Source organism: Neoarius graeffei, chromosome 16 (genome assembly GCF_027579695.1).
Source record: "Neoarius graeffei isolate fNeoGra1 chromosome 16, fNeoGra1.pri, whole genome shotgun sequence".
Taxonomy (NCBI): Eukaryota; Metazoa; Chordata; class Actinopteri; order Siluriformes; family Ariidae; genus Neoarius; species Neoarius graeffei.
In genome coordinates, this window is record NC_083584.1 from 13,498,421 (window position 1) to 13,510,873 (window position 12,453).

General features: G+C 41.2%; 1 protein-coding gene across 1 annotated transcript; it reads left to right on the forward strand.

Moving 5' to 3' along the window:
* The first annotated feature begins 1,120 nt into the window (after positions 1 to 1,120).
* On the forward strand, positions 1,121 to 12,171 carry pgls (6-phosphogluconolactonase). Its single transcript, XM_060941985.1, has 6 exons — positions 1,121 to 1,224; positions 6,544 to 6,816; positions 7,265 to 7,372; positions 7,458 to 7,559; positions 11,617 to 11,757; positions 11,950 to 12,171. Exons 2-6 carry the CDS (start codon positions 6,550 to 6,552, stop codon positions 12,094 to 12,096), a joined length of 765 nt encoding a protein of 254 aa, XP_060797968.1. The 5' UTR covers positions 1,121 to 1,224; positions 6,544 to 6,549; the 3' UTR covers positions 12,097 to 12,171.
* Positions 12,172 to 12,453: the final 282 nt, after the last annotated feature.

The window sequence follows — 12,453 nt, forward strand, 5'->3', positions numbered from 1 at the left end:
AAGAGTTTGCTAGTGTGTCAGGTGGAGCTTCACTGACTAGCTAGCTTAACGTTAAACCACCATGATGGCACAGCATGCATTCATTTTGTGAATTCACATTTCTGTCTTTGGTAACAGCATTAGGTTTTGTAAGCATTGTGGCAATAATACAACAATGCGTTGACAGAAAATGAACTTTTAATACTTAAGTATGTTCGAGCCCCGGGGCCGACGAGGGCCTTTCTGTGCGGAGTTTGCATGTTCTCCCCGTGTCCGCGTAGGTTTCCTCCGGGTGCTCCGGTTTCCCCCACAGTCCAAAGACATGCAGGTTAGGTTAACTGGTGACTCTAAATTGACCGTAGGTGTGAATGTGAGTGTGACTTTAACTTAAGTAAAAATTTGACTGGACAACTTTCATTTGGGGTGGCACGGTGGTGTAGTGGTTAGCGCTGTCGCCTCACAGCAAGAAGGTCCGGGTTCGAGCCCCGTGGCCGACGAGGGCCTTTCTGTGCGAAGTTTGCATGTTCTCCCCGTGTCCGCGTGGGTTTCCTCCGGGTGCTCCGGTTTCCCCCACAGTCCAAAGGTTAGGTTAACTGGTGACTCTAAATTGACCGTAGGTGTGAATGTGAGTGTGAATGGTTGTCTGTGTCTATGTGTCAGCCCTGTGATGACCTGGCGACTTGTCCAGGGTGTACCCCGCCTTTCGCCCGTAGTCAGCTGGGATAGGCTCCAGCTTGCCTGCGACCTTGTAGAACAGGATAAAGCGGCTACAGATAATGAGATGAACTTTCACTTGTATTAGAGTAACATTTGACCAGTGGGATCTGTACTTTGACTTCAGTAATAAAGTTGGGTGCTTTGTCCACCTCTGATAATAGGCTAATGAATGAATGAATAGACATCTATTCTGTGATCATAAAAGTGTCTGTGGAAATGTTTTTACAGTAAAGGAGATTCTCTGAGCGGAGGAAAAAAAGTAGTTATAGATCAAGAGAAAGAAAGAAAGAAAGAGAGTATTTACGACTATGTGTGCACCTAGGCTCTTGTGTACTGGGCATTCTGCGCATGCGCATGAGCAGCGCCAGCACAGAGCACGTGTGAGCCGTATTTACGGTAATTCCGCTCAACACATGAAGGCAGCTGCAGCTCCTCAGGCTGCTGATTGGCTTTGTATGACGTCGTATGAGGAAGGAAACAGCTCAACCAGCTACAGTCAACTTCCTAACAGGTTAGAAAGCGGAGCAGGTAATTAATGCATCAGTTATTTTGCTATGAGGTTAAGAATAGATCATGCTGTTATGGTTAGTTGCATTATCTTATATAGTATGCTACCACGTGCAAATGTTACTGGCTTTATTTTGTGCTTTCTCTTAGGTGCATCTTGTCCAGGTTTCTTATCAGATCCTATTATAGCACTCAGGTTAATTCATGCAGTGTCCTGGAGTGGAGAATTCCTCTCCTCTCTTCTATATTATAGTGTTTCACCTGATTAGTTAAATCATCTCATTATCAGTCCTTCCTGAATTGAAGTGGGTGTGTCAGAGCAGAAAACACTAGTGTTCAGGACAGGACCAGGCTTGGGAACCTGTGCACTATATATAAATGCATTAAATATGATGTATGCCTTCTTTCCCCCCTAAAATCAGAGCTATGTTTAGTCTTCTAATGACTTGAACTTAGACTCCGAACCAGAGCATTTTTTAACATAGTTACTGGGAGACCAAATGGCTTCCCAGTGGCCAGACTTGGTCTCCTAGTCAATGCCAAACCAGCTTCACTGGGAGACCAAATTCTAAACCAAGTTATGTCTTTATCATTTGGTTCAATCAGTTGCAATTAATTAACCAAGTACCATGCAATTATACACTACTGTTCAAAAGTTTGGGGTCACCCAGACAATTTTGTGTTTTCCATGAAAAGTCACACTTTTATTTACCACCATAAGTTGTAAAATGAATAGAAAAATATAGTCAAGACATTTTTTTTTTCTGGCCATTTTGAGCATTTAATCGACCCCACAAATGTGATGCTCCAGAAACTCAATCTGCTCAAAGGAAGGTCAGTTTTATAGCTTCTCTAAAGAGCTCAACTGTTTTCAGCTGTGCTAACATGATTGTACAAGGGTTTTCTAATCATCCATTAGCCTTCTGAGGCAATGAGCAAACACATTGTACCATTAGAACACTGGAGTGATAGTTGTTGGAAATGGGCCTCTATACACCTATGGAGATATTGCACCAAAAACCAGACATTTGCAGCTAGAATAGTCATTTACCACATTAGCAATGTATAGAGTGGATTTCTGATTAGTTTAAAGTGATCTTCATTGAAAAGAACAGTGCTTTTCTTTCAAAATTAAGGACATTTCAAAGTGACCCCAAACTTTTGAATGGTAGTGTATATTTAACAAGGAAAACGAAGATCTATGTTATAAGATGTACACACAAGATCATGTTGGTTAAGAAAAACAAAACTAAAATTTGGTTACTGAGATGGCTGATGTCAGAATCCGATATCATTACTGTGTAACTTTGAGTGTCTTTGACATAACGTTTGTGCTTGGTAATTGCTCTTGATAGCTGTGTAGTCACTGTAGTGTGTTTGTCTGTGTGGTGATTTTGGTGAACCATTTTGCATCACAGAATATGCCGCAGCGGTGCAGTCGCATGGACTCTGGGGTCTGTGATTGTATTGCCCAGACCAGTTGGTCTCCTAGTGGAAAATCCTTAAAAAAAAATGCTCTGCTCAGAATTCTTCCTGGCTCAACCAGACACCCTTCACAAGTTCCTCTATGTAAGCAGTGTAACTGTAGCTGCTTTTATCTCCAGTAGGTTTGCTCTGAACCTCCTCCATCACAGTTTTGACCTGTTGTGTGCTATTTTATTAAAGCCCTGTTTCAGATATGTGGGTTAAACTTGAAATGCTTTATAAAAGTATCATTCTGGACTACGCTCTTATAAACCTGATCGAGACCCATGTTTGGCATGCTTGAACTGGTACAAGCTGTTCTGATTGCTACTTGTTCTTGAAACTGGAGCAGGCAGGCTGTTCTGATTGCCACTCTTTTTTTTTTTTTTTTTTTTTTTATTTAAAAATATTTTTCATTGGATAAAAATACTTGTCAGATGTTACAAATGTAAGAGATTTTTAAAAAAAGAGGAATGATATTTACAGGTATGAAAAATACCTCAAAATCTAAAAAGAAGGGTAGCACGGTGGTGTAGTGGTTAGCGCTGTCGCCTCACAGCAAGAAGGTCCTGGGTTCGAGCCCCGGGGCCGGCGAGGGCCTTTCTGTGTGGAGTTTGCATGTTCTCCCCGTGTCCGCGTGGGTTTCCTCCGGGTGCTCCGGTTTCCCCCACAGTCCAAAGACATGCAGGTTAGGTTAACTGGTGACTCTAAATTGACCGTAGGTGTGAATGTGAGTGTGAATGGTTGTCTGTGTCAGCCCTGTGATGACCTGGCGACTTGTCCAGGGTGTACCCCGCCTTTCGCCCGTAGTCAGCTGGGATAGGCTCCAGCTTGCCTGCGACCCTGTAGAAGGATAAAGTGGCTAGAGATAATGAGATGAGACGAGATCTAAAAAGAAAAGAGGGGAAATTAGATCACATGTTTAAATATGAACCTATTGAACTATCCTTAAAATGTACAGTGTTTTTATCTTGATCTTATACAAGTTCTATTTCTAATGCGCTCAGATGATTTAGCAAGGAAGCTATGTAAAGGATGCTCTCTTATTTTATTAAAAAGGCGGCGGTCACACTTCTCCAAAAGCTCCAAGATGTTAAAACTAAATAGTTAAGTTAAATTCTTGAGATTTATCTTTGCTTGCACATTCTGCTCTTTGCTTAATGGTTATGTTGATCAGTAATGTCTTCTTTACATAAGACTGCAATCCTGACAAATGATGTAATGGTACATAATGTCTCTTCTTTCATACAGTAGTGTAGTCTAAACCAGTGATGTAATGCTTATAGTGGTGATTTTTCAAATCTGATTGGTTGGAAGGTGTTGATTTAGGGTTCTGTAATGGTGCCTTTTTTACACAAGTGAGAACTTGTTTCACTGATCTTTTACAACTTTTAAATGGATAATGAGTAGGATGTCATTCTTTAAATACAGTGGTGCTTGAAAGTTTGTGAACCCTTTAGAATTTTCTACATTTCTGCATAAATATGACCTAAAACATCAGATTTTCACACAAGTCCTAACAGTAAAGAGAACCCAGTTAAATAAATGAGATGAAAATATTATACTTAGTTACTTATTTATTGAGGAAAATGATCCAATATTACATATGAGTGGCAAAAGTATATGAACCTCTAGGATTGGCAATTAATTTGAAGGTGAAATTAGTCGTGTTGTCAATCAGTGGGATGACAATCAGGTGTGAGTGGGCACCCTGTTTTATTTAAAGAACAGGGCTCTATCAAAGTCTGATCTTACATTTCCACAAATGTGTTGTGATCATGGCACAAACAAAGATTTCTGAGGACCTCAGAAAAAGCGTTGCTGATGCTCATCAGGCTGGAAAAGGTTACAAAACCATCTCTAAAGAGCTTGGATTCCACCAATCCACAGTCAGATTGTGTACAAATGGAGGAAATTCAAGACCATTGTTACCCTCCCCAGGAGTGGTTGACCAACAAAGATTACTCCAAGAACAAGGCGTGTAATAGTCAGCTAGGTCACGAAGGACCCCAGGGTAACTTCTAAGCAACTGAAGGCCTTTCTCGCATTAGCTAATGTTCATGAGTCCACCATCAGGAGAACATTGAACAATAATGGTGTGCATGGCAGGGTTGCAAAGAGAAAGCCAATGCTCTCCAAAAAGAACATTGCTGCTCATCTGCAGTTTGTTAAAGATTATGTGGACAAGCCAGAAAGCTATTGGAAAAATGTTTTGTGGATGGATGAGACCAAAATTGAACTTTTTGCTTTAAATGAGAAGTGTTATGTTTGGAGAAAGGAAAACACTGGGCCTGTTTTGCTGCATCTGGGCCAGGACGACTTGCCATCATTGATGGAACAATGAATTCTGAATTATACCAGCGAATTCTAAAGGAAAATGTCAGGACATCCGTCCATGAACTGAATCTCAAGAGAAGGTGGGTCATGCAGTAAGACAACGACCCTAAGCACACAAGTTGTTCTACCACAGAATGGTTAAAGAAGAATAAAGTTAATGTTTTGGAATGGCCAAGTCAAAGTCCTGACCTTAATCCAGTCGAAATGTTGTGGAACAACCTGAAGCGAGCAGTTCATGTGAGGAAACCCACCAACATCCCGGAATTGAAGCTGTTTTGTACGGAGGAACGGGCTAAAATTCCTCCAAGCTGGTGTGCAGGACTGATCAACGGTTACTGGAAATGTTTAGTTGTAGTTATTGCTGCACAAGGGGTTCACACATCTGTGAGTGGCAAGTATGTAATTTTCCATAATTTCTCAATAAATAAATGACCAAGTATAATATTTTCTCATTTGTTTAATTGGGTTCCATTTATCTACTTTTAGGACTTGTGTGAAAATCTGATTTTTGGTTATTTAGGCAGAAAAATAAAAAAAATTCTAAAGAGTTCACAAACTTTCAAGCACTACTGTAAATAAACTGTAACTGTTGGTCAGTTGCTGTGGTATAAGAGGATTTAAACACTTCAGGATGTGGTGTTCTTGGGAAATGGTTAACTTCCTGTTTTAATAGTTACTTGGCTTCAGGTTGGGTTGCATTACACCACCCTGTTGCTTTAATTTCCCCACAAGTGTTTTCTTTACTTATTGGTATGCAGGGACAATGTTACTAGTCGTCGTCCTGTAGGAACTGGTTCAAAATGGTTAATGTTTAAGTTATTCCATGAAATCAAGTCGTAGGTCAGCTAGTAGCTGACGAAGCACATAGCACCGAGGTGACTATAAGCCATGTACAACAAGACTGAGTGAAAATAATTGTTTTATTCTATCCACATTCACCATTTCTTAAAATCCAGTGCATGTTTTTTACAAATTCAATAAATAACTTGTCTGACAATCATTTCCACTTAGAATGTAAACAAACCGGTGAAACTAAAGTAGCAATTTGTGAAAAAATGCAATAATTCTTGGAAAAGTGTTCTTACTAACGAATACTTTCACTTCATGTGTGGTTTTTTTTTTTTTTTTCCTCTCTCTCGTGGGGGGTGGTTGTTTTTAGAGTAGCTTTTTTTTTTTTTTGTCCTCGGTTGGTTCAGCAACACACTCCGCCATCTTGTTTTTCTCTGCTCACAGTATATGAGCTGATAGCCTAGTTGTCAAGTAGCCAAGCAGAGCATGTGATTGCTCATATCCCGTCAATGTGAAGAGTAATACTTATGGAGCTTTTCAATCTGCATGAATTGCACAGGAATAAATAACCACTTAGAAATGTAATCGTATTTGGGGTGGCAAGGCTTATTTACCTCATCCTGTTCTATCCCTTTAGCCACACCCAACACCCCTGCTGCACACCCAATCAAACCACAATTGTCCCATATTTTATTATTGGCCTCCCATCTGAGGATATTTAAACTTGTCTCCTCCCACCTGTGATCTCAGGGGACGATGTCAGACAGAAGAGTGGTGGTGTTCATCTCGGCAGCTGAGCTCGGCCCAGCTCTGGCCCATCTCATAGCATCTCGGGCTGAGAAGGCCTTCAGCAGTGGCGCTAGTTCTTTTTCCCTCGGTCTCTCTGGAGGAAGTCTGGTGTCCATCCTGAGTAAGGAGCTGCCTGCGGTGCCGAACCTGGACTGCAGCCGATGGCTGGTGGGCTTCTGTGATGAGCGACTGGTTCCTTTTGATGATCCCGAGAGCACTTATGGGCTTTATAAGGTAAATGGAAGCGTGTGCTGATGTGCAAATGTCCGAGCCTCATGATCGAGGTTCAGATGGGAACTCAGCCTGTTGGTGTTATGAAAATTTAGAATGATGATTCTCATGTTTGCAGATGCATTCTGTACATACGGTTGAGAGCAAAAGTTTGTATACCCTTAAGATAATGATGCTCTTTATTTATTAATAAATAACAAAATGGTAATCTTTTACAAGATATTAATGAAAGATCAAATTGAAAACAGTATTGTGTATTGAATAAAAATAATTGCTATAAATATGTACACCCACTCTTTGCCATGTGGAATATTTATGTTGCACATATGATGGTGGTATTTAATGATTAATCACAGCACAAATATTTTCTGATTCTGTATTTAAGAATTGTGACAAGCCTGGTGGAGGCAAAGTGTCCTCACTAATCCATCCATGACTTCTTTATTTTTAGAGCCAATTGTTCTCAAAGATTAATATTCCAGATGACAGGGTTTTGGCGATCGAGCCGTCTTTACCGGTGCAGGAGTGTGCAGAGGATTACGCCAGAAAGCTGAGTAAGGTACATCGGTTACAATGCACATTTCCAACATGTTTTCTTAAGTTCAGCCAAATTTGTCAGTCTGATTGACTTCATGTCTCTGTAGGCATTCAAGACAGACCAAACCCCGGTGTTTGACATGTTGTTGCTTGGTATGGGGCCTGACGGACACACATGCTCTCTCTTCCCAGACCACCCGTTATTACAGGTGAGACCTGAATGCTAACACATTTGAGTCTTCTCATGGCTCTGTGAGGCCCTGGATGAGATCTTGAGCAGAATTCTCTTAACTTTCCACTGTAAATTGCCCTCCATCATACAAAATCTATCTGTCCTGATGTAAAATCCCTACAGAACCAGGACATGCAGCAGCATTATTATGTATAAATGTGCAGGTGATTTTTATAGGAAATAACACTCGTTGATTGGTGGAGAAATTGGGACCATTTCTCGATAATCGCCTTGAGTGAGACTTCAAAATGGTGGCCAATTGCTTTGTGACCATAAGTGAGGAAGAATTTGCAGTTTAGGAACAGTGCACTCTTTTTCATAAAGCACTAAAGAGGCTACGAAGTTTGGTTTAAAACTACTCAAAGGTAAGGTTGAATTGTGATTTTTTATCGATTTCAAAGTAAAGTATTTTGTGAGTCGGCATAGAAAAGTGACAAGTTTGCTCCATGCTGTTATTACATTTACCTTAAGTCTCTCCGTGACATAAGTTGCATAAGGTGTCCACGCTGGCTGACCAACCCCGTTTTATTACATTTGCATACCACTTTTGAAGATTGAAAAATTTAATTTACTTTTTTTTGCTAAAACAATTATCCACCTCAGACTCGGTGAATAATTAGTTTGCAAGCCAGCTAACTGCAACCAATCAGCATGAGCTACCGGTAACATTAGTGTTGGCTTACAACAGAGCCTACTACAGCTTGGCCAAAGAACTCAAGCCACCACACAATAACAATAAGGTTAATAAAATGTTACCGTTGTATTTACAGGATGTCTTTTATGAAAGAAACAGTTTGAACCAACATCATGCGTCTGAGTACGTAAGCATTAAGTTACACAATGTTAGCAAACCAGGATGGGGGAACTTTACATGCTATCTCGGACACTGCTGTATTAAGATAACAGGAGTTAACGTTTAAAGAATCCAATGTTTATTGGATTCTACTTTTATAATGTGCTCTGGTAGTCCATCTAAACCCCACAGTCTGTTTTACATTGCTCCTGAAGTGCACATTGTTGAGTACAGCAGGTACAATAGCAAGAAAACTTCAAAAGATGTGAGTCTGGGACTGATTCAGTATTATGATTTTTATTATGCTGGTTATTGGAGATGACGCTGATCCAAAGACTGGTATCAGGCTGATGCCAGACAAAAGCGGTGACTTGAATGTTAGTGAAAAAAAGAATCTGATCTTGTTTTTAAAACAAAAAAAGGAAAAGATTGGTGTTGGATTTGGAAAATTTTTTTTTTTTTAATTAAAATTTACTTTTTAGTATGCATTTGCCATGAAAGTGACTTAACTGAAATTTGGAAAGAAAGAAAAAAGCTGCTTTTTTTTTTGTCCTCTCCATGTTTTTAGCTACAGGTATGTATCTCCCCCCCCCCCCCCCCCCCCCTTACTTTTATATGCTTAAAGTTTTAAAAAAATTTGAACTTTAAAGCTTAGTTTTTAAAGAAAAATAAATACTACTATCTGGCTATCCATACTGGCTGATGCTTGAAGTTTCAGTGTTGGTACTGAAAAACAAAGTACAACTTTTATAATATTCTTAAATTTCTTTCTAAGATCTGGAAAATTTTTATTTGCATTCCTGTGCAAAAGTCTGGGGCACATATAAAGAAATGCTGTAGACCAAAAATGCCTTAAATAATGAAATGTGATGTATCCAAAAGGCTACCTGAGTCTAAATTTAAACTAAAATATTGCTTTCCTAATGAAGTGTCTCCTAGAGAGCTGCATGCTAAAACATCACCATCTGGTCAAAGTCTCATCTCTCATCTTCATCCGCTTATCCGGAGGCAGCAGTCTGAGCATGGAAGCCCAAACTTCCCTCTCCCCAGACACCTCGGCCAGCTCCTTGGGAAGAACACCGAGGCGTTCCCAGGCCAGCCGAGAGACATAGTCCCTCCAGCGTGTCCTGGGTCTTCCCTGGGGCCTTCTCCCAGGGGGACATGCCTGGAACACCTCCCCAGGGAGGCATCCAGGGGGCATCTGAAAAAGATGCCCGAGCCACCTCAGCTGATTCCCCTCAATGTGGAGGAGCAGCGGCTCTACTCCGAGCTCCTTCTGAGTGATTGTGCTTCTCACCCTATCTCTAAGGGAGCGCCCAGCCACCCTGCGAAGGAAACTCATTTTGGCTGCTTGTATCTGCGATCCCCTCCTAGAACTGCCACCTTATTGTGGTGGAGGGGTTTGTGTGCTTGAATGATCCTAGGAGCTATGTTGTCGGGGGCATTACGCCCCTGTTAGGGTCTCCCAAGGCAAACAGGTCCTAGGTGACAGGCCAGACCAAGAGCAGTTCACCAAACCCCTTATGGAAATTAACAAAACAAGGACTGTGATGTCGCCTGGTATGGTGCAGCCGGGGCCCCACCCTGAAGTCAGGCCTGGGGTTGGGGCTCGTATGCGAGCGCCTGGTGGCCGGGCCTTTGCCCGCGGGGCCCGGCCGGGCTCAGCCCGAAGCGGTGACGTGGGTCCGACCTCCTGTGGGTTCACCACCCACAGAGGTGGTGGTGGTAGTAGTAGTAGGTGGGCCGGTGCAGTGTGGATTGTGCGGCAGTCGAAGGCAGGGGCCTCAACAACCTGATCCCCGAACACAGCGGCTAGCTGTTGGGACATGGAATGTTCAGTCAAAGTTGTGCCACCGAACTCCTTTATGCTGATGACCAAGTTGTATATGCCAACTCGACAGAAGAACTTCAGTCTGTACTTACCATCTATGATGACTCCATTTAAACGGTTTGGAATTCAAATGTCGTATGACATGACAAATAATGCTCAATGCCAATGAAGAGCTAATGAACCAGGAAAGTTTGATCACTCTTGGAGAAGATGAATAATGTCAGGAGTTTCAAATACTTGGGATACACCATCAGCAACTCGGACATCTCATCTATTCATGCTAGAATAGGCGCAGTGTTTGAGAAGTGGAATGAGTTAAAATATGTCCTGGCTGATAAGTGGATCCGACTGTCAACTGTGGTGAAATTGCTAACCGTGTGTACAATCCCGCCACCTTGATAGTGTCCAAGCTTGGGAGCTCACAGAATATGAACTCAACAAGGTGGAGGTCATCTGGCATGGTTTTCTACTGAAAATGGTGAGGGGTGGCTATGAACGCGCAGAGTCGGAACAAACAAAGGTAAAATGTTAACTTGGAAACTCAGGCTGAGAGAGAACTTAACAAGAGCTATAGGATCTCCAATGAACAGCTTCACGATGATAATTACATGCAACTGCTTGAGCAGAGGTTTAAGCAGGAGCACCCCAAGGCCAATACTGAGCCATGTGGGAAAAGATGTTTCAGTGTTAAGTATTTATAAGCAGTAAGCCATAATAAATGAAAGTCAATATTTGGTGTGAGACAACCCTTTGCTTAAGAAAAAAAACCCACCAAAAAAAAGTCTCAGGTCCAATGAATTTTATAAGGAAATGAGCTGTAGACTTTACTGAGTGTCTTCCAGAACCAGCCAGTTCTTCTGGACACTTTGACTGTCGCACTCGCTTCTTAATTTTGCACCAAAACCCAGTTGCCTTTATTGTCAGGGGTGTGGTTTTTTTTTTTTTTTTTTTTTTTTTTTTTTTAAATCTGAAAAGTGCTTTTCTTATGGAATATGCTGCTCAGAGAAACTTTTTTTTTTTCCTGTAACATTTTGATTTTGTGCTGGAAAAGTGTTTTGGAACTCTAAAATATTTTTGTACTGACTCAATAACATAGAAATCTAGAACAAAGTTTGTATGAAAAAAAAAACGGTGAATCAGACTTTTGCACAGTAGTGTGTGTGTGTGTGTGTGTGTGTGTGTGTGTGTGTATATAAATGTAAATTGTATATTCTCATCTCAGCACTTATTTGAAGGGTGCTGTTATTAATGAGCTTGAAGTCCACTCACACTGCCTACACATTTCAGCATGAGCTAGATGACTAAAGTCTGTTCTACATCATCGACACACTGTATAAACTCAGCAAGTACATACTGGTGATGTAAAAGTCTGGAACCTGCTCTTTATTACTTTTGATTTGTCTTTGTCAGGAAAAGCAGAAGACTGTAGCTCCGATTAGTGACTCTCCCAAACCACCTCCTCAGAGGGTCACCCTCACACTGCCTGTGGTGAACGCAGCCCGATGCGTGGTGTTCGTATCCACTGGAGGCAGCAAAGCCCCTGTGCTCAAGGCATGTATAAAAATGAGTTTCACACGTTCTGTTGCTGTTCTGCTGTATTTCCTCCATGAAAGAGGAATAAATTCTGTAATTGGGGGGGGGGGGGGGAACTATGCTCTATATTGAAAGTAAACCTCTGCACACACTGACCCTTCCTTCTGTTTTTTTTTTTTTTTTTTTCCTTCCCCCTTTTGACCTTCACAGCAAGTACTGGAGGGTGGAGATGGTCCAGTCCTGCCTGCAGCCCTCGTTGCGCCGACCCAGGGCGAGCTCTTCTGGCTGGTGGATGAACCAGCAGCCGCCTCCTTAACACTCGATGTGGAACGACCAGGACCTGATGCTAAACTCTGATCTCAGAACAGGAACTGGCTTTCTTGTTAAGCCTGTATTTACATAAAATAAAGATTTAATTTTGTGGCATCACAAGTGGAACCATTTCTATATTAGTTACGGAGATCTATCTGGCAAATTTATTAAATTTGTCAGTATGAGGAAAATGGCTTGAAATCAAACAATGAAGCCTATTTACAGGTACTTGTCATAATTAGAATATCAAAGTTGATTTTTCAGTAATTCCATTCAAAAAGTGAAACTTGTATATTATATTCATTCATTACACACAGACTGATTTATATTTCAAGTGTTTTTTTCTTTTAATTTTGATGATTATAACTGACAACTAATGAAAATCCCAAATTCAGTATCTCA